At 43.2% G+C, this 21,369-nt stretch overlaps 2 protein-coding genes across 11 annotated transcripts in view; one reads left to right on the forward strand and one right to left on the reverse strand.

The window, feature by feature from the left end:
* Positions 1 to 8,517, forward strand: part of FIP1L1 (factor interacting with PAPOLA and CPSF1) — a 36,278-nt gene extending 27,761 nt beyond the window's left edge. For all 4 annotated transcript variants that reach the window (XM_082238186.1, XM_082238185.1, XM_082238188.1 and 1 more), the window contains 3 exons: positions 1,732 to 1,945; positions 7,009 to 7,146; positions 8,194 to 8,517. In XM_082238186.1, coding sequence (XP_082094312.1) covers positions 1,732 to 1,945; positions 7,009 to 7,146; positions 8,194 to 8,344 — 503 coding nt within the window. In that variant the 3' untranslated portion in view covers positions 8,345 to 8,517. The remainder of the gene's footprint in view (positions 1 to 1,731; positions 1,946 to 7,008; positions 7,147 to 8,193) is intronic.
* A 985-nt stretch (positions 8,518 to 9,502) lies between these two features.
* Positions 9,503 to 21,369, reverse strand: part of LNX1 (ligand of numb-protein X 1) — a 117,866-nt gene continuing 105,999 nt past the window's right edge. For all 7 annotated transcript variants that reach the window (XM_082238120.1, XM_082238123.1, XM_082238121.1 and 4 more), the window contains 3 exons: positions 20,045 to 20,273; positions 11,031 to 11,189; positions 9,503 to 9,786 (listed from right to left, as the gene is read on the reverse strand). In XM_082238120.1, the coding sequence (XP_082094246.1) occupies positions 9,651 to 9,786; positions 11,031 to 11,189; positions 20,045 to 20,273 (524 nt within the window). In that variant the 3' untranslated portion in view covers positions 9,503 to 9,650. The remainder of the gene's footprint in view (positions 9,787 to 11,030; positions 11,190 to 20,044; positions 20,274 to 21,369) is intronic.

Genomic DNA, 21,369 nt, shown 5'->3' on the forward strand with positions numbered 1-21,369 from the left:
TATGATCAAAAATAACATTTCTGTGGTGCAAGAAAATTACAAAAATACAAATTGTTCTGCTGTAGATTATAGGCGATGATGCTAGAAATTGTATTTCAGCAATTCTTTTTCTTCCACCATTTTCTTCTGTTCCATTTTCTTCGAGAATTTTTATATCCACCCTCCAACGCACCTTTGCATGCTACAAATGGAGCCCTTGAATACAATTCACTTCAGAATCCTACTCTTGTTTCCCACCCCTAAGTTCAGCAGTTGTTAACCTCTGCAGCGCTCCTCCTGAGAGTCATTAGATGGAGCACTTGAAAGATTTATGCATCGGCATCACCACCATTCAGCAACAGCAAAGACTAATAATGTATTAATGAGTGAGGCTGCATTCCCAATTAACTGGTGTGAGGAAAGGAGTCTGGGAGTTATGAATTCCTGATGTTCAGGCATTCCTGTTCCCGAGAGGAGAGGCAAGCAGGCACTTTGCTCTATTTCCTTGTCTCTGCTTAGTTATTGTCTCCCTAACCCTCTTAACGCTAGTGGGGAGGAATGGGAGGGATGTTGCTGGGGCTATGCTAGAATTAGTAGTTTGAAGATGGCAGCCTAATATTTGCATCCTAAGCACCCTGAGCTTGAGGGTGGGGTTGCTGGAGCAGGAAACTGACCAAGGGGAGAGAAGCCACCATTGCCTGTGGCCTGGATGCCTCGGGATCATGCTACTCTTTGGAAGTAAGATCACTGGCTGACTTCCATGTTAAAGCATGGAACCATGGTTAAAGTGTAAAAGCATGATGGATGTGTGTTGAAGATGTTAGCAGTGTAAGTAACTTCTGAGCCACACAGTACTTCTGTTAAATCGCCAGCGATGAATGGAAATGCAGAGCACTGGCTGAGATATCTAGTAAGGCCTGTGTGAATGCAAAAAGAATGTCGGGAGTGCAAGCTGAAAAAACACCCTGTGCACACTTTGGAGCTTCACCATCGCTACAAATTGTTCTGTAATTGGAAGGCACGCTGAGGTGCTAGATCCCTTTTCTTCTTCGATAAATCCCCCTCGTTTGAGTAACACACACCTTACCAGAAGCTTTCAACTGATAGCGGTTTCATTTTCTGACAACAAGAAAAGCTCTTTTTCTTTTTTAGTGTCCACCTCAAATTAGCTTTTTATCTAAGTAGGTTATGCATTTCCACACAGATCCCCAGTGACTAAAACACTCCTCGCTGGTGTTTTTGCATGTTTCTTTGGCTTAAAATGCTCAGTGCCTAGTAATCTTTGAGCCTTTCCTTTTTCTGCACCACTTAGAATTTCAGTTTCAGAACCGCAGTATTTAAAGAAGCAACACTTTAAAGTAATAAGCATTTTTTAAGAAAGATAAGCTGTGATCACAAAATAATACGAAAACATGTGTTTTAAATAAAGTACCATTAAAACACTACCGGGGAGCAATCCTTAACTGTATATGACTTTGTGTTTACTGTTGTGAATAGTGTTTGCTACTAAGAAAAGTAAGCAAGTATTGATACACAGCAGTTATCCAACAAACAGACTGGTATGAAATTAACCTGAGAGTTAATTGTTACATATGGTAAAGTAGCATGCAAATAACAGGCCTAGAGTCACTGAACTTGCCTTCTAGGCTTCAGCTAAGCATATAAGATTGGATGCCATTGATTTCATATCACACTTTTCCACTGTTGTCAACTTTATTTCTTTCTAATGCTGGCATTTTTTTTCTTCTTTAGTCACCTTTCCGCACCTTACAGGTTCCGCTCCATCGTGGCCTAGTCTCATGGACACAACCAAACAGTGGGATTATTATTCAAGAAGAGATAAAGAGAGGGAGAGGGAGCGAGACAGAGATCGAGAAAGGGATCGTGACCGTGACAGGGAGCGAGAGCGGACCCGAGAAAGAGAACGAGAGCGGGAGCATAGCCCGACTCCTAGTGTGTTCAATAGGTGAGTTTGAGGGTTATGTCTAATGCTGCTTGATGGTGGGAGTTTTGTGTCTGTACTAGAGACATACTTAAAGTCAGCATGCAGCTGTGTATTCTCAGGGAACAAGGGGTGGGGCTCACATTTTGTTTGTCGTTGGAACCATAGCCAGCAATTTCAGATGCAAACCAGAAGTATGACAATAAGTGGTACATAACAAATGCTTTGCAGGCAAATTGTGCTGAGCTGATGATTTTTGTTGTTAATTCCTGGGAAGGAATCGGCTCTAAGCATTCAGAACATTAATAATAGAAGGGCCTAATGGATTTGAGTCCCCTAACCATCATTTTACAGCTGAAGTTCCGACAGTAACTGATTCTAGTCCAAAACTTTCAATTTGTACTGCTTTGTGAGTTCAGTTGTTCTGGGATGAGAGCTCTCAATACCTGAGGAGGAATAAAGTACTGTTTGCTAGCAGTTTCAACTATGCCATTCATCCTGTTAACCAGGGCTACAATACAGTGGCTGCAGTATTACATAAACTTTAGCCCCTTTTGTTTATGCAGCAGTTAAGCCCCACATTTCCTCTGTCTGGTGATCGTTGAATACCATTTTCACATGGCAATATCTTGATACGATTTCTAATCATTTTTTCTTCTGCCTTCCACTTCAAAATGTTTTATGCATTGGTATTAAATTGGGTTTTAAAGACCATTGTTATAGTTTTCCCTTGTAGGTCAGCAAAACAAGTTTGCATGATCTTGGTTAACACAGGGGATTAAAAAAAATGCTATGAGCGTTAAAGAATTGACTTGGAAGTATAAGATGACGATGACGATGTTTTGTTCATATAAGACGTGTGTGTGGTGGGGGTAATATTGTGTGTGTGTTTTGTGTTACAAATTACTGGGTCAGTGTGTTAGACGTTAAGATCAATTTAACATCTGTTTCTTAGGCAGCTTGATTGAAGGCCAGAAAAAGCCTGGTCATTCAAGGGTGCTTGAAATGAGCCTTAATGTTTTCCAGGCCCAGAGAAGTCTCTGTGTTGCTGCCAGACTTATCAGTCAGGGAAGGGGTGGGGGAGAGGAGTGGGTTTTTTTATGTGACTAAATTATCCAACATCTGCAGTAAAGCTGCTGCCACATGGCGATGTGAGAAAGCAGGGGGGCCTTGGTCTAGTAAAAACTTGATTAGGGGAGTAACAGGGAAAGTGGGAGGCTTGAGAACGACAGATCATGTAGATATGACACCCTTGAACAAATTTTGCTTCATCGTTTAATAGTCCTGTTTTTAACAATTATTCAGCGGCTTACGAAAACATTGTGACAAATGAATAAAGAAAGGGGGGGTGGAATGCACACAGACTTTTTACCATTTATAAGTGGATACCGTGACATTGGTGTACCAGTATAGCTTTTGGTCTTGTAGAGAAACTTAAAAATTAGCATCCACAAGCCATGAAATGTGGCATCTGTTCTTCACATCTCTACTCTCACACTAGAAATGGGGCCATTTCTGAAAGGAGTCTGGGGAATTTGCCTTTTGTAAACCCCCCCCCCCAAAAAAACCCCACGTTGCAATTAAATTTTGGAATCGATAGCTCAGTTGGTTAGAGCATGGTGCTGATAATGCCAGGGTTGCAAGTTCAGTCCCCATGTGAGACAGCTGCCTATTCCTGCATTGGGTTGGACTAGATGATCCTCAGAGTCCCTTCCAACTCTTACAATTCTATGAAATTAGTTTTCAATTCAAACTAAAGAGGATGTCCATTTCACACTGAGCAGGATGTGGTGCACAATTTCTTTTTTTAGGCAGTAACCTTACATGGTCTTTGGAAATGGCTTCCTTCAGAAAATAAATGTTGGACCCCTGTTGTTATAATTAAGTGGAGTTCATCCCACCCAAAAACAGTCTATTTATTGTGACCCTTGACAACTGAGAGATATTTTTAGTACCTCAATATTCTTTTGCCTGTCATTTGTTTTAAACTGATTTTAGACTGTATTTTTAAATTGCTGTAACCCACCCTAGGACCTTATTTATTTATAAAAAATACTTGTATATCACAATTTCATTTAAAAAACCCCAGAGTGGTTTATAATAATGCATCCATGTGTGAGCCATTTTTGCAATGGAAAACAGAGAGGGTTTATAAATATATTTCTTGGATCCATTCTTGGATCCGGACCATTTGGATCCCTTCCAATCAGGGTTCAGGCCTCATCATGGGACTGAAACTGCCTTGGTCGCACTGGTTGATGATCTCCGGCGAGCTAGGGACAAAGGTGAGAGTTGTTTCCTAGTTCTGCTGGATCTCTCAGCGGCCTTTGATACAATCGACCATAACATCCTTCTGGACCGTCTAGAGGGGTTGGGAGCTGGGGGCACTGTTATACAGTGGTTTCGCTCCTTTCTCCTGGGCCGTGTTCAGAAAGTGGTGGTGGGGGATGAGTGTTCAGACCCTTGGGCCCTCACTTGTGGGGTGCCTCAGGGTTCCGTCCTCTCCCCCATGCTTTTTAACATCTATATGAAGCCGCTGGGAGAGATCATCAGGGGGTTTGGACTGGGTGTCCAGCAATATGCAGATGATACCCAGCTCTACCTTTCTTTCAAATCAGAACCAGTGAAGGCGGTGAAGGTCCTGTGTGAGTGCCTGGAGGCGGTTGGAGGATGGATGGCGGCTAATGGATTGAAGTTGAATCCTGACAAGACAGAAGTACTGTTTTTGGGGGACAGGGGGCGGGCTGGTGTGGAGGACTCCCTGGTCCTGAATGGGGTAACTGTGCCCCTGAAGGACCAGGTGTGTAGCCTGGGAGTCATTTTAGACTCACAGCTGTCCATGGAGGCACAGGTCAATTCTGTATCCAGGGCAGCTGTCTACCAACTCCACCTGGTACGCAGGCTGAGACCCTACCTGCCCGCTGACTGTCTGGCCAGAGTGGTGCATGCTCTAGTTATCTCCCGCTTGGACTACTGCAATGCGCTCTACGTGGGGCTACCTTTGAAGGTGACTCGGAAACTACAACTAATCCAGAATGCGGCAACTAGACTGGTGACTGGGGGCGGCCGCCGAGGCCACATAACACCGGTCTTGAAAGACCTACATTGGCTCCCAGTACGTTTCCGAGCACAATTCAAAGTGTTGGTGTTGACCTTTAAAGCCCTAAACGGCTTCGGCCCAGTATACCTGAAGGAGCGTCTCCACCCCCATCGTTCTGCCCGGACACTGAGGTCCAGCGCCGAGGGCCTTCTGGCGGTTCCCTCATTGCGAGAAGCGAAGCTACAGGGAACCAGGCAGAGGGCGTTTTCGGTGGTGGCGCCCGCCCTGTGGAATGCCCTCCCATCGGATGTCAAGGTGATGGACAACTACCTGACATTCAGAAAACATCTTAAGGCGGCCCTATTCAGGGAAGCTTTTAATGTATGATATTTTAGTGTTTTTTGGTTTCTGTGGAAGCCGCCCAGAGTGGCTGGGGAAACCCAGCCAGATGGGCGGGGTACAAATAATAAATTATTATTATTATTATTATTATTATTATTATCTTGGGGGCTTTAATGGCATACAGTGTGACCCTTCAATCTTTATGTCCAACTCTTTAATATTTTGTGTACATAATGTATCACAGTAGCCTAGAGCCTCCTTGGCATGGAAGGGAAAGGCTGGGATTGAAAGAACAGTGGAACAAGTCAAAGTAGCCGTTGTCCCTCTTGAAGAGCAGCTGCTCAGATTGAGATGATACACAAGACAGCTCTCCCCTTAAAGTTTAGGGGTTTAAAAAAGAATGAGTCAGTTTCAAGGTGCTCTTTGGAAACCTGGTTGTAGATCAGATGAGATAAATGGCAGATCAGAGAAATGTGCCATTATAGCCAAGGTGCAGGTCCTTAATTTAACACTGTGTGAGTACATAATTATTTGTGGGTAACTTCAAACTCTGTAGTCACTGCAGATATTGTTGGAAGACGTGAAGGATATCAGCTTGATAGATTGCTGCTTGTTTTAACAAATACAAGATTCTCAATGTAGTGTACTACAGGTGATATTGATCATCCCATGGCCATGCTGGCTGGGGCTGATGGGACTTGGAAGTCTTAACAACATGTGGAGTTCAGTACAGTGGCTACTTTTGGGTCAGCATCATGGTTGGAAAGGGTCTTGTGGGTCCTCTAGTCAACATTCCATCCTGCTTGATGCAGGAAATGCACAGTAAAGCATCCCTAACAAAACACACCTAACGTATAGAGATGTCCAGTCTCAGTTTGAAGACCTCCAGTGAGCAAGAGCCCATTAGTACCTTTCTAGCTAATTGGGTCTGTTGTCAAATTGCTCTTGCCGTCAGGACGTTTTCCCTCTATGCTCAACCAAAATGTCTTGTGCGCACAGCTTGAACAGCCGCTGTGTGTACCCAGGCATCCCGGGGGGACATCATAACTTTATTCTTTTTCATTTGTAGTCGATCCCAAAGATTAGATGTATACTGACCAACAAATGTATTTGGATAACACTCAGTGTTAAACATGATATTTTGAATTATAATTTCAAGCTTAACTGAGTGAAGTGGTGAGCCACTTATTTTTTGTTTGGGGAACTTTCATTCTTTTAATTTAGCAGATGGAAACCTTTACTGCAATATGAAGAAACAGATCACATTCCTTATTTTTTTGATGGCATATTAACGGCTTAGAAATATATTTGGTACTTTGTGTCCTGAGATTTTCAAAGGAGGCCATGAATATTTCTCCTTTATTAAGAGTTAACTATCAGACTGGCAGTCTCTTCTACTGTTCAGCAGTACAGTCATCCAAGACAACAATTTATTTGTAGGTAATGAAATCTGATTTTACTAATGTTGGTATTTTTGATTCCTTAATACATTTTCCATTGTCAAGACTGTACAATGGTAGTTTCACACTGTGTTAGGTTACAAATTCCCATTTTGGTAATACCTTCAGTAGGAAATTGTGTTCTGCTGAATGTAGAAATCACATGAACACCTGTATTTTCTCTGTGCATGGGAGGAGACAAAGATTATTGATGCTCCTTTAGCATTTGTTTGTCTGTCTGCTGAATGTTTTTATTTTCTTGCTAGTGATGAGGAGCGATACAGGTACAGAGAATATGCAGATAGAGGCTATGAACGGCACAGAACAAGCAGAGAGAAAGAAGAACGACACCGAGAAAGGAGACATCGAGATAAGGAAGAGACAAGACATAAGTCATCACGAAGGTTAGCTCTTTAATAATCTTTGAAGTAATGCTGTGGGATGATTGAAGTGTCACAGGAAGACCTTGGCTATTGATGTGCTGCTTTTTAGTTGCTGACATTTAAAAATAGCCAGAAGTTGAGAATATACCAGTAGGATATTAGCCCTTGTGTCATATGACCAGGATATAAGTTTCAGCCATGGGTGATGGATTATTAGGATTTCTCAACCAATTTCATATTTTAATTGATGCTCTAGAATAGATGTTAAGGAAAGCCTCTGCAACTACATGGCAGCCATGTGTTCTCTGTGTGCTCTTTGGGCAGCGTGAACATTGGGATTCACTTGGGCAGAGCGGGGAAGAGGTGGCATTGCTGCCCCCACCAATGGCAGTGGGCTCAAATCTTCCAAGGCGAGCTACTGCTAGCAGCAGTGTCAGCTGCTGCTCATACTCCGGGGGGGGGGGGGGAGTTAGTTGGGGATTTGCGAGCCTGAGGTTCTGGAAGCTGCCAGACAGTGCCCATCTCAGACATTGATCCTAGATCTACCAATGACACCAACTGAATCCTGCAGTTATATTTATTCTGTTGTGCGAGAAAGGAAACTAAAAGGTGGGGTTAGATTACTAGAAGTTGATCTTGGTCTCCGAGCAACTCATCAGATCATTGTTGCAAACCTATTTTAAGGCTGCCTCTAAAATGTAGTACTTTCTATGTAGAATCCCATTAAAAATCTCTGTTCTCATTGACCAACAAACTCTAGCCCTATAATGTTACTTTGATGATGTGATGGCAAAGATTTCATTGCTGCTATAGGTGCCAGACAACCCGCCCAGAGTAAATGTTGGCAGATGGCAGAATCTATACTGACAGGTGTTTTTCTTCACTCCCTTTCTGGTTTAAATTTGCCCATGCTTAGGGGTCACGTGGCGATGCCATCACATGTACTTAAATAATTAGCTTGATGATGTCACAGGCTTAAGAAGTAGCTTCCGTTCAGGGTGGCGCACTGAGCTTGAGACTCCCATTTAATAGCTCTGTGTCTCATTTCTTTTTCTCGCCCCCTCTTAGTAACAGCAGGCGTCGCCATGACAGTGAAGAGGGAGAAAGCCACAGGAGGCACAAACACAAAAAATCAAAAAAGAGCAAAGAAGGAAAAGAGTCGGCTGGTGGCGAGCCTGCCCCGGAACAGGAAGACATGGATGCTACTGCTGCGGAATAGGCATGTGTGGTTTTTGTCTACTTGCTTAAATTAGTGCCAGAAATAGATGGCTCTCAATCCTAATTATTTTTTCTGGGTCTAAAAAAAATTGCTCTTCATCTTGTTCTGTTAGCATAAAGCGTAAGTTTAATTTGGAATTTTGAAAATAAAAAAAGCATTTTTTCATGTTAAAACACATTGTTTTGTCTTGCCTACGCAACTAGAAAAAAGGACGGTAACACATAAGGTACACATGGAGAATTGTGCTTGGATAGTGAGGTTGTGCACTGTTACACAAGCAGTGTGCAGATGTAATGCAGGTCCCCCCCCCCAAAGAGTAAAGAAAGTGACTGTACCACAAATGAGGTGTCCCATCTGATAAACATACACAGATCCTAGTAGAATGAATTGGAACCAACATTGTTTTGGCTCTTCAGATGGATGCTGTTATGTAACTCTTTAATTTTTAAAACAGCCAGATCTTCAAATAAGTCTGAGTCTTGGCTACTACTGTACAGTACTAAGTAGCCTTTTGTATGAAATGCTTCCCTGCTCTCTTTAATCTCCACTAGTTTTCCCCTCAGCTACTTGATCCAGTAAACCAGGCAATTTCTCCTCCACTTCTCTGTCTATGCTGGTAGCTTGCTACACCTTCCTTCCTTCCTTTCATTATTATGTTGATTCAGAACTGACCATCACAGAAGATTATGAGCAAAACTGAGTAAAATAAGGCAGAACACTCAGTTCATGCCACGAATTAGATCCACTGGGGAGAAATGCATTTTTGTGCTTTTTTAAATGAAAATAACCTGGCTTTACAAATTACAGTTATTTTAATGGTAAAAATGAAATTTCATTCACAGTTATTACATACCGGGAAACAAAATATTTTAAAATATCTGATCCATACTGATCACAAAGTGGGATTTCATGTATTCAATCAGACTGCTTTTTTATGTCTTGGAATAGATGCTGTCAACATAATAGAAAAGTATTGCAACAGTTATTCAGGAGTTCAGAATATTTTCAAATTACGGGTCTAAAGTGGTTTTCCTTGTTTATAAACTGCTTGGAATAGATATAAAAATACAAACATGAGACATAGCGCAGTAAAGATGTGTACCCTAACTTATGATCTCAGTAGACTTCCGTACTTTAAAATTGCTTGTTTCTCTAACACATACCATTCTGTTTGTGTTATGCACATTTATACTTAACAACGTTTTCTTTTACAAGTATACAGTTGACCAGAAAGTGGAGTAAACGTCCATATTAAGTGGCTGATTTTGTGTCAGATAATTTTTCGCTCTCCAGTTGCGATACATCTTTATAAAAAAGTGCCAGGCCAGGACACAATGGTGAGAGAAATTTTCCCCTTCAGTTCTTTGAGCAGCCTCGCCAAACAGGCATGCACCATACCTGAGATACTCCTACCATTAACTGCAAGGAGGATGTCACCACACCTGGAAGGAAGCAATATAAAATTGGTTAGTGGCACTTCAGCAGCTCCAAGGCAGGAATAGCTTGCACACCCCTACTCATTTTTATCAGAAAGGTAGCAGATATAAGGGGAAATGAGAATAGTCAGGTTTTGCTAATTAAGGTATTGCTAATTTATGCCAGCTGAACAGACTTGTTTTATATAAATGCTTCAGATTTCAGTCTGACACTTCCAGAGGCAATGACTTTTATAACATCATGTGTCTGCAAGACTTTTGGACTGTGTTTTTAATACTCTGTAAAAAAATATACCGCTGCATTTTTTTCTAATTTCTTGATAATATTGATTTGCAAACACCTGCATTTATAAAGTTCTCCATTTCACCAAAGGAACTGAATCAGAATTTGCAAACCACCCGACTCTTTTTGAGAATTTGAACTCAGAAGTGAACATTCCGTTCTTCCCAGTTCTTCCTATTTAGGAATCACTTTGCCTTTGAAAACAGTTGTGGTTCTATGTGTCCTGCCCTATAGCTCTATCTTCTGTTATGGGTTTTACTGCACTGGCATAAAATTAAACCTACTTTGATCTTTAATAATCCCTTGACTCCTTCCAGGCTTCAGCTTTCTCTGCAGACAAGAAGGTATTTTAAGATTAGTACCATGCCCTTCTCCCTGCCTCAACTGTTCCAGTATAAGCAGAAGTACTGCCACACATGGTGCTTTGTGGCTTGCAACTAAATGAAAGGAGAAAGCAGTTTGAGTACTGCGCCTGGTCAGCTTTTCAAACTAAGGGGCAGAGTTTTGCACTGGTGAACCTGAACCCCAAGTGCTGGTTTGATATGTTGCTCAGCAGCATAGAATTGGAACTTTGGGGTCAATTCTCACAAGCTAGGTGAGTAAAACATACTTGCGGAGGTTGTGACTGCATTTCTGAGCTTTCACATACCTTCCCCCACATACAAAATGTGCTGTGTGGTCAGGCATGTATGCATGTGAATGCCAATATACATAAACACGGCCTGGCTGCGTGATCCATCCATCACAAAACAGAAGTGAAGTGATTTGATAGACAGAGTGTATATGCCTAATCCCATCTCACATTCCCACATGGAGAGCATGCAAGCTTAAGAACCCTATTGTATGTTAATACTGCACATCAAACTGATACATGAACCAGCAGCCCCAGTTAACTGAGAACTGTTGTAATAATCTGGATGGGAATGATTGGTTTATAAATAACTGCTAAACAATGTGGTTTCATTACCTGATTCTTCCATCATTATACGCTGGTGTCCCTCCAACAATGGATTTGATAAAGAATGGCTTGTTCCCGCTGTGTTCTTCATAACCCCCCACGATACTGAAGCCAAGACTTCCCGCTGTATTTCTTCGTAATACAATTTCTTTGCAGCTGTATAAATACCTGGGGGGGGGGAATCATTCTACTTAATGGTCTGTTGTACAATTAAATCAAAATTATTGATGATATTCTGCTCATTCACCTTTTTTTGGCATATTGGACTTGAAAAGAAATGTATATGCCAGATCGGTACAGTTTGCACAAACTTCTAGTTTCAGTTTGGATGTTAGCAGTGTTGTACAGACTAAGTTTCACCCATAAATATTCCGTTTTTGGGGTTTTCCGGGGAAACTGTTCTTATCTGCCTGTTTGGATTAAAAACCTAGTTCGGATTATAAAATTGATAAGGGTAATGACTTTCATGTAATATAGAGCACCTTATTTTTCTGACTGAAGAAGGGTTTTGTGCAAATTGGACCTGTCCTGTCCTGTTCTGTTCTTGCTGTTGGGTCCAATAAAGCCTTTTGCAGTCACAGACACCAAAGTAGCAACCACCCTTTTAGTGTCTTTGTCTTACAAGCACTAAGAAAAATATGCTTTAATTTTGAGGAGGTATTTAAAAACAAGCCTTTAAAACGATGTTTCCATTTTGGGGGATATTTGTTTGTTTGCTTGTTCTTCAGGGTTTTTATGGTACTGCTAGATGAGGCTCTTGGGAACTACAAATATTCACCTGCTGGCAAGATGCAGGGTACACTGTTTGTGCAACAGTTAGCTGGCTGCTAATGTGAAAAGCAGAAGCCTCTTGGCCCTTGTGCACAAGGCTAGCTCTATTGCTTTGCCATCTGTGTGGGGCTTTTAGCATCCTGAATCCCATTTCTCATAAAGACATAAAACTCACTAGATTTAACAGGGCTTTCCAAGGTCATGACCAAATGTTACCAGAATTTAGCCGTTATTGATAGCTACTCACTAAGTCACATATCAGCATTCTGTTAAGTAAGAGCATGGAGGCAACCAACCTGCTTAAGAGCTTACATAGACAAGCATTTTGAACATATGGAACATACTAAGAGGAGAGCTTGAAGGAACCACTTTTTGGTTTACAGATTATGCTCTTGGCCACACTGCTACACCAGTGTGCGAGTTTAGAGAGCAATAAAATCCACTATAACCATGAGACTAAGAACAATTGCAGATCACGAGCTACCATATTCCAAAAACTTAACAAATGCTAGATTGCAAACTAGCTTGCAATTTGCTGGGTGCTCAAACTTTGGATAATATCTTGAGCTTCCACAATATCAAACATATCAAAATTAGGAATCTTCTCTGATGTATTCTCTGAAGTTCCTGCAGCCAATCAGAAGCCACGGAAGCACCGTCAGACGTTTGGCTTCCAAAAATAGTTTGAAAACTGGAACACTCACTTCCGGGTTTGGATCGTTCAGGAGCCAATTTGTTTGGGAGCCAAGGCATTTGAGATCCAAGGTACAACTGTACCAGAAAAAATACCCAGTTTGTCATTTGACAGCCATGTGATGCAGGTGGGTGGCTCAACCAAAAATTTATTACTGTACAAGAAAATTGGGTGGGGTACTTGCTGGTCAGCACTGCTTTTATTGGTTAGTAAAGGCTGGAGATGGCTTGGATTATCCAATGAAACAAGCTGCATTAAAAGATGGGGGGGTTTAGATGTGTTTTGTTACAGATCAGACTTACAAACACAAAACATAGCAGACTTCCTGTGTGTATGTAACGTATGTGTAAGTGCATTAGGCAACTGCCCTGAAATGAGTGCTTTTTAAAGAAGAGTATCGTCTCTAAAGCTATTTATGTCATTTGACCCTCTTTTATTTACCTGATCATTTCATTACTTAGCTTGTGAAGCTCCCAAGGCCAGAACCATTTGGAAAACTACTGTAACTGTTGGGATGCAATGCTGGAGAAAATAGGATTTATTAGACAAGCCTATGTAAATAAAACTCAACAGCAAGCAGCACACGAGAGGTATCAAGCTGAAAAACATCTCCCCTGGTGAACAATGGATTAACTTGAAACATGTAGGGTCTATGATTGTGCGAAATGTTTATATTTCTCCAGGTAGAATTATGGGGCTTGACAAGCCTTATGACCCTAAAAGTTGCTCCTGGCTTTTAAACTGACCTGGAGAAGCAAAATCCTTACACCCAAATCCGTTTCTTGTTGCAAGAGAAGGAATTTCCTCCTTGCCCTGGTACCTGCCTTGCAGCCTTAAGACCATGCAGAGGGAGGCAAACGCAGAAGGGATGTTTGAGGGTTGCACTGCTATTGCCATCACTGGGAATCATGACGTGACAGTTGGGCTCAGAATCAGTTGTTTTCAAAGTAATTTTTTGAAGCTGGCCACATGAGCTTGCTGCATCTCTAGCTGCAAACTTTTGGGGCTTTCAGTTCCACACATTCCAAAGCATCTGACTGATTCTGAATATTTGAGGTTACCACTAGTTGGAGGTTAGGGCAGTGAATCCTATGGACTTGTCCATCAGCAATGGCTGTATGGAAAGCCTTATGAAAACTGTCGGTTGTGATTCATTATGTGTTTCTGTTGGTGCCAAACTGAACAGTGCACAAAAAAGGTGCTAGCGCTGTCTTTCCAAAACGAATCAAGGAACAAAATTTATCAATGCACAGACAAGCAGAGCCCACACCCATCTGGTCTGCTTGTCACAGTGAAGGCAGCCAGATGTAGTAAACAAGCAAAAAAAAAAACCACCTTTGCTTTTCAGCCTTGTAAATGCCATTGCAGTGGTTACGTGCTTTGCTTGGCTTCATGACGGAAGGACAGCCGTTTCATTGAGGTGGAATTTCTAAATTGGTCTTTGGTGAGTCATCGTTTAGATGCTCTGGCAGTGCATGAGCAACAACTGCCTGCCCTCCCTGCATTAGGAGTAAAATAAATGCTGTTACGAAACGGACATGCTTGCTAAAACTCATCAGTCAGAACTACAGACTGAAGTTTATTTTTCTGGAAACTTGAGAGGAAGGAGCAAAGGACTACTGAATGCAGAGTGGACAGGAAAAGAACAAAGCAACCCAGGGTCTGAAAATATGTGAATGACCTTAAATACTAATTTTAGGTGGCTATCTACCTATAAAACACCAGAGAGAATGATCCAGGAAATGCATACGATAGTAACCCCCCAATTACTGCTACTCTTATTGCTGATAAGATTTAAAGTAGACCCTTAGCGGTTCCTTTGTAATGCTCAAACGGTAAGCACAGCATGCGCTGTGAGGTAGGACACCTGCCCATCTCTCAACTCCATTTGCACCAAGCTGTGTGCCTTTTACTGGCTTAAAATGCAGCAAGGTTGTTCCCCCAACATTCATGCACTGCATTTCAAATTGCATTTGCATTGTACACATCAGCATAGTTTGATGCGTTTCCAAAGTCGCGTCCGCACCGGTAGATGGATGGGGTGTGGGTATCCTCCTATAGCTTACGTTTTCACACCCGATGGTAGACGGTTTGAGGGAAAACACATCAAAACGCAGCATTTCTCAGTAAACTACAGGATGGATTGTGGCTAACCCTGTGTGCCCAGGGCTTCACGAACAGCAGAGCAATAGCGTGGATTTATGGGAAATTGAAGTGTATACACAGCCTAAAGAGTGAGGCTTCCCCTTTCTGCTACACTTGCCTTGGCATTTGCCAAAGGATAAGGCTGTTCTAATTGGCCATAGGATATCAGCCAATGGCAACTTTGCTCTCTACTCCAAAATATATTCTTTCATCTTTGTCTTCACTGCCCCCTGCTTTCCCCTTCTTGCCTCCCGTCCTCCTCCTTCCTGTTCACCCCTTCCTTCGCTCTCCCTCCTCCAACTCTCCTACTATTTCTGCAGTGATTTATTACGGTTTTCAAGAAGCTGCGCATGCTACTTTAAGCACGGTTTCCAAAATGCAATTAATACCCTAAAACAACAACAACAACAAATGATTTCTCAGTCATCTGCACTCCCAGCAACAAGCCTAAAATATACTGCATCCAGGATCATTATTTCCCACCCACGCGGTCCCTCAAGACAGCTTGATAACTGCAGGAAGGTTTTGGGAAAATATCCTTGAGGCCCATCTGACCTGCCTTAAAAGAACTGCTGGGCAGTTGCCCTCACCAGTACCAAATGGGAACTCTGGTACTGAGAGGTTACATTCTCAGACGAGGGGGGAAATGAGTTAATGTGTATTAATGTGATGCATGCTCTGGTAACAGGACCTGAAAAAGGGCTTCCAGATGTGAGGCACTGAGCTCAGAGAGTCCAATATGGAGAAATAAGACGGTGAGCATAAACTCACTTAGGTAAGATTAAAGTATCTGATAACCTGCTCTGTTAAGCGTTTTGACTCCTGGATGCCTGGCCAAACAAGCAAGTACTAGCAAGAAACGCACCTCTGTTCCTATTGATTATAATCAGTGTCCAGCCGCCTCTTGCTACTGACTGCCCCCTCCCCTTTAATAATCTGAATTTAAGAAGACCGATGTACCAGTTTGGCATACTAATCCCTTCTGGTGTTCGTATACACTGTGGCCCTTTTCTGCGAGTGGTGCTGCAGCTGGAGATAGGATTACAATGAATTTCCTGTTTGCAGACCTGATGACATTGTGGGCGATTTTCCTTCAGTAAAAGAGGCCATGGGGGGGGGGAGGGGAAGGATGGGGAAGCGGTAGTGCCTGCATACAGACTTGGAATACGGCAAAGGAATCCCGGTGAAAATCTTACTTTCATAGAGAAAATCCTTTCCACCAATATATTTTCTTTCTTTTTTAACTTTGTTTTCTATGTTGTGAGCAAAAGCATGGCATTTCTTTTAGCACTGAGGTACAGAGGGAATCTGCTAGGGGGTTAAAGGTAAAGGGACCCCTGACCATTAGGTCCAGTCGTGGCTGACTCTGGGGTTGCGGTGCTCATCTCGCTTTATTGGCCGAGGGAGCCGGCATTTGTCCACAGACAGCTTCCAGGTCATGTGGCCAGCATTGACTAAGCCGCTTCTGGTGAACCAGAGCAGTGCACGGAAATGCCGTTTACCTTCCCACCGGAGCGGTACCTATTTATCTACTTGCACTTTGACATGCTTTCGAACTGCTAGGTTGGCAGGAGCAGGGACCGAGCAACGGGAGCTCACCCCTGTCGCGGTGATTACCATGCCTCATTTACAGGGCTGACACCTTTTAACTGCCATCTTCCTGTGCCTTCAAAAGCTGAACAGTGTGCAGAAATTCAGCAGGTGAAGCTTTCCCTATCTCAGAAGGGCAGTGACTGTGAGTCATTGTCTGTCATGCAGAAAGCTGCTCATGGGGGCTGCTTCCTTATGCGGTAAAGGGGATACCAGCCCATTTCATCATTGGCTAGTGCATGCCAGCAGTGCAGGAACGCACCATGAATGCCTCTCTTCTTCTCTTAGAATGGCAATGGCACCCGCCTGAGAGGTGCCGGAACTGAGTTCCGGTGATTTCCGGCTGGAAAGAAGCCCTGCATGTCAGGCATATTGCATCAGCATCTCTAAGAACAGGGGCTCAAAGAAACTCCCAAGGACCACTTTTCTCCTTTTAGTGACCTAAGAGGACTCGTTGCTATGCTAGCCACAGAAAAACATGTTTGTTACAGTTTCAGCTCAGGGCTTTTTAAAAACCCATCCTGTTAAGTAGTAGTTTGTTTGTTTTTCCTCTCATGTGCCCCATGGCTTCTCTGTACCATGACGGGCCTCTCTAAATCTCTCCCTGGTCACCTTCCACCCTTTTCTCTCTGCTCCAGGGCTGGAAATCTTCAGCCCAAGATCCATATTCTCTAGCAGGTAACTTTCTGGGGGCCAGTTGCCAACGCTGAGAGTGGAAACAGATATGGCCTTTGTACTGTAGGCTGCTGTAGCCATTCAAACGAACAGAGGGTTCAGCACAAAATGCAAGAGGACTTGGTACAGTTCAAGGGCACCTTCCAGCCAGGCAAAAGACCTTGAAGATGTGGAGGTAGGCCTTGAGGAGAGCCCTGAGGGTCAAAGAAGCCACATTAGGCTACTGTGCTCATGATGCCTCACCCCTTCTCTACTCCATAGCAATTGTCTCTCTGCACCAGGGCATAATCTATTCTCCCTGTTGGTTCTGCACCATATTATAGTTACCTCCTTTATCTGTTGCTGTATCAAGAAGTCTTCCAATTCTTATTCCCCCTCCCCCATTCTCTCCACTCTCATCTCCTTGCAAACTGTCCTCCATTCACTGCAGTTTTAGTGCCTGTTCCATTTCTGTTTCTCCTCCCCACCCAGTCCATTTCTCTCCTCTTGGTTGCCAAGTGATCTGGAAGCAGCCCACCAGACTTTCAGAGTAGAAGTCTCGGGCGCCACCTACAACTAGGGACGCTCAAGGATTTCATTTGCTCCGTACTTTCAAGCCCTATAACCCAATTCACACTCTCTGTACTGTCAGCGAGGATGCAGCTATCCTTCTGTTTTTGCACTCACTCGGTTTTTGTGATGCAGGTTAAAAAAAAAAAAAAGTTCCAAAATGGTTTGTTTTCTTGAAAAAACACATTCGGAAATAGTTTGGGGTGAGGTGTTTGTTTGTTTTTAAGTCACAGATGGAAGTGGAAACAGGGCTTATGAATAAACATATGTAAACTGAGATGGACTGGCAAGAGACTGATCTGCCTATCCCTAGGCTCAAAAGCCCGGTGCCAACTCCACCCTACAAATCAGATTCTGGGAAGCAATTTAGATGGAACGATGCAGGCATTATTCAATCCCTCCTCCCCATTTTTATGGGCTAGGGTGGTTCCTTGTTCTCACAAAGAAATGGGGGAGTCCCTAAAGCAATGAGTGTTTGGAAATTCTGCAGGGAGTTCTTGAATAGACACAATTTTTTTTGCATTAAGGAAGCCTACTTTAGAAGCATCTTCAACAAAGCCCAATCATCACCTAACACAGTGGTTTTCAAATCTTCTCTCTTTAGTGAATATTGACTTGCCTGCTGCAGAATTCTTCAGCATCCATCACAGCACCCCCAGTGTGCTGTATTAAAGTGGCTCTGAGAGTACTACATTCAGTTCATGCAGACTCTGGTCAGGCCTGTTGCACCTTACCATTGTGCAAGGGGAAATCTAGAACACATCCCACGACACTTCCAGCTGCACGGTACAGAAGATGGGCAAATCTCTCCCAATGATTTGTGTCTGCCATTACCGAGCTGCTCATTTGAGGAGTGTTATGCATCTAATAGGGACGCGGGTGGCGCTGTGGGTTAAACCACAGAGCCTAGGACTTGCCGATCAGAAGGTTGGCGGTTCAAATCCCCGTGACGGGGTGAGCTCCCGTTGCTCGGTCCCTGCTCCTGCCAACCTAGCAGTTCGAAAGCATGTCAAAGTGCAAGTAGATAAATAGGTACCACTCCGGCGGGAAGGTAAACGCATTTCCGTGTGCTGCTCTGGTTCGCCAGAAGTGGCTTAGTCATGCTGGCCACATGACCCGGAAGCAGTACGCCAGCTCCCTCAGCCAATAAAGCGAGATGAGCGCCGCAACCCCAGAGTCGGTCATGACTGGACCTAATGGTCAGGGGTCCCTTTACCTTTTTATGCATCTAATAACATATTACTGCTGTATGTGTGATATACATTCCCATTAGGCAGAGGATAAACTAATACAACATAACCTAAATAGTTCATATATTTTGATAAGTGGAAGATGAGATTAAAACAAAAAGTGAGTGTGCAAAGCTGCAAAAGGAGTCTCTTATATAACTAACATTTTCTCACTGATGGGCTGCTGGAGGGAAGATTTAGCTCGAGGGCAGATTTAATTCAGTGTCAGCCTGGTAGGATCTCATTTTTAAAATTCCAGTTCAGACGAATGCTGCAATGATTTATGCCCCGCGGAGTCATTAAAATGTGCTGTGTGAGTGGGTGACAAAGTACGCACTCTGTGGTTTTACTAAAAATTGCAACACAGCTGCTTCCGGCCCATTAGAGAGGTGAATGTTTTCTTTTCTTCTTTTTTTGAGGGGGAGGGGGTTTGGATAATTTCAGCCCATGAGCGCGTACACAGTTTTTGAACATCTGGGCAAAGTCAAACAATTTAAAATGGCATATAACTGAAACGGTGTCTGTGCAGTCTGCAAGCTGCAGGGACTGTCTGGGAGGACGCAGGGTGGTCTGGCGTTCAAGATCCTGTATTCTAAGAGCATAGATGCGATCTCTGCAGGGTTTCCCTCGCTACTTTGACAGCCAGACACTTTTTCAGAAATGGGCCTGCTCAGGATCTTTTCTGCTCCGTTAAATACAGTCCTTTCTGTGTGGTGTGTGTGTACACACACGCCAAGTCTGGAATTAATTCAGGTGTCAATGCAATACATCAACTCAGGGGAAAGAGTCAGGTAAGCACCCCAAAGGTATCAATAGTGAATCTGTGACCCTCCAAGTGATGCTACTGGACTCTGGGATGTGGGTGGCGCTGTGGTCTAAGCCCCTTGGGCTTGCTGGTCAGAAGATTGACGGTTTGAATCCCCGCAACAGGGCGAGCTCCTGTTGCTCTGTCCCAGCTCCTGCCAACCTAGCAGTTCAAAAGCACACCAGTGCGAGTAGATGAATAGGTAGCACTGTGGCAGGAAGGTAAACGGCATTTCGGTGCACTCTGGTTTCCATCACGGTGTTCTGTTGCACCAGAAGCTGTTTAGTCATGCTGGCCACATGACTTGGAAAGCTGTCTGCGGACAAACGCCTGAAAGTGAGATGTGCGCTGCAGCCCCATAGTCGCCTTTGACTGGACTTAACTGTCCAGGTTTTACCTGTACTGGATTACACTTCCAATCAATGCTGGCCACTAGACATGCCAGCTGGGACTGATGGGAATTAAGAGTCCAGGAACATTGGAAGGGCCACAGATCCCCTATCCCTGCCATAAACCCTTTCCTCCATAATCCCTTTCAACACATGGAAACACTCCTAGGACTTACCGTGGCACCTCGAGCCACATCACCCAGGATGGAGACCATTCGCTCGGGCTAGACGAGTTCAAACTGGCATCGAGCAATGAGAGGTCATCGCCATCCTCCAAGGTCTCGCAGTCTTTCATTTCTAACGCTTTGAGGACAACAGACGAGGAGATGTTTTTCAAAAGGGCTACAGCCTCCCCACGGCTCACACCTGTCAGATCAATTCCATTCACATTGAGCAGAATATCACCTGGAAGGCAGGAAATGAAGGGGAAAAACACCTGTTAGCAGTTAATAAAATACACTTTTGTCATTCAAAGCTGTACCTCTAAACTTAGGAGTGGCCAAATAACAGCTGGGAGGTCCTTAGAGCAGTTTTTATGCCTTTTATAAAATATGTTTTTGAGGTCAGTTGTAAGGGGGGGGGGAGAGAAAGGTTTTTCCTTGTTTTGAGTTTGCTCTACCCCAAACTCCATTCTAAGAACAGATGCCAATGGGGAACTTAATGTGTTTTGTACAGTACCCATAGATATAGATGGGTTGTTGCCTACAGGTTTGGAAGATCTGGATTCAAATTCCAGTTCAACAAGAGGTAGCATTTGGTATGTTACTGACTTTACTTCAGTTTCTCCCCACTCCAAAAAGAGAAAATAATAATTTTGGGGAAAGGTGGTGATATTTGTTCTGAATGGGCTACCAAATCAGTTTGCCTGTGAGCATTGCAAGCAAAATAAAACTGCAATATCCTTCTAGATCTCTGGTTGTAGAAGAGCTGCAATTTAGACTTGTGCTCTGCCAACAAATCACTAAAAGAAAATGCAATGTTGTGTTTGTTTAAAAGTGGACTCCTATGCTTGCCTACTCAGAAGTATGCCACACTGAATTCCATGGGGTTTACTTAAAGTTAGGTGTGTACAGCATTGCAGCTTTCACATTTAACTATTTCCTCTGATATCTGTTTGGAATTGTTGTTGTTTTAAACCACCAGTCATTGGCTTGGCCTGCTGCTGTTTTGCTTTAAGCACTGCACCAGTTCACTGTTATTAATATCAGCAGGGCTGATTTAACTCTAGTTTAGGGTGGTATGAATATGCGCTGTCCCAAATGTCTATGGGTGGAGGGATTATTTTAAGAAATAAAGCACCTTCAGAAACAAAACAAAACTCAAAGGTATGAAGCTAATTGTCTAGTATCTTCCTCACATTGCTGCATGAAAATCACAGACTTCTTGCAAGACTGCAGATAAGGATGACTCACAGAATCATAGAATTGTAGGGTTTGAAGAGACCCTAGTCCAATCCCCTGCAATGCAGGTATCACAGGAATCCCTGACAGATGACCATCCC

The sequence above is a fragment of the Podarcis vaucheri genome, assembly GCF_965113315.1.
Source record: "Podarcis vaucheri genome assembly, chromosome: 9".
NCBI lineage: Eukaryota > Metazoa > Chordata > Lepidosauria > Squamata > Lacertidae > Podarcis > Podarcis vaucheri.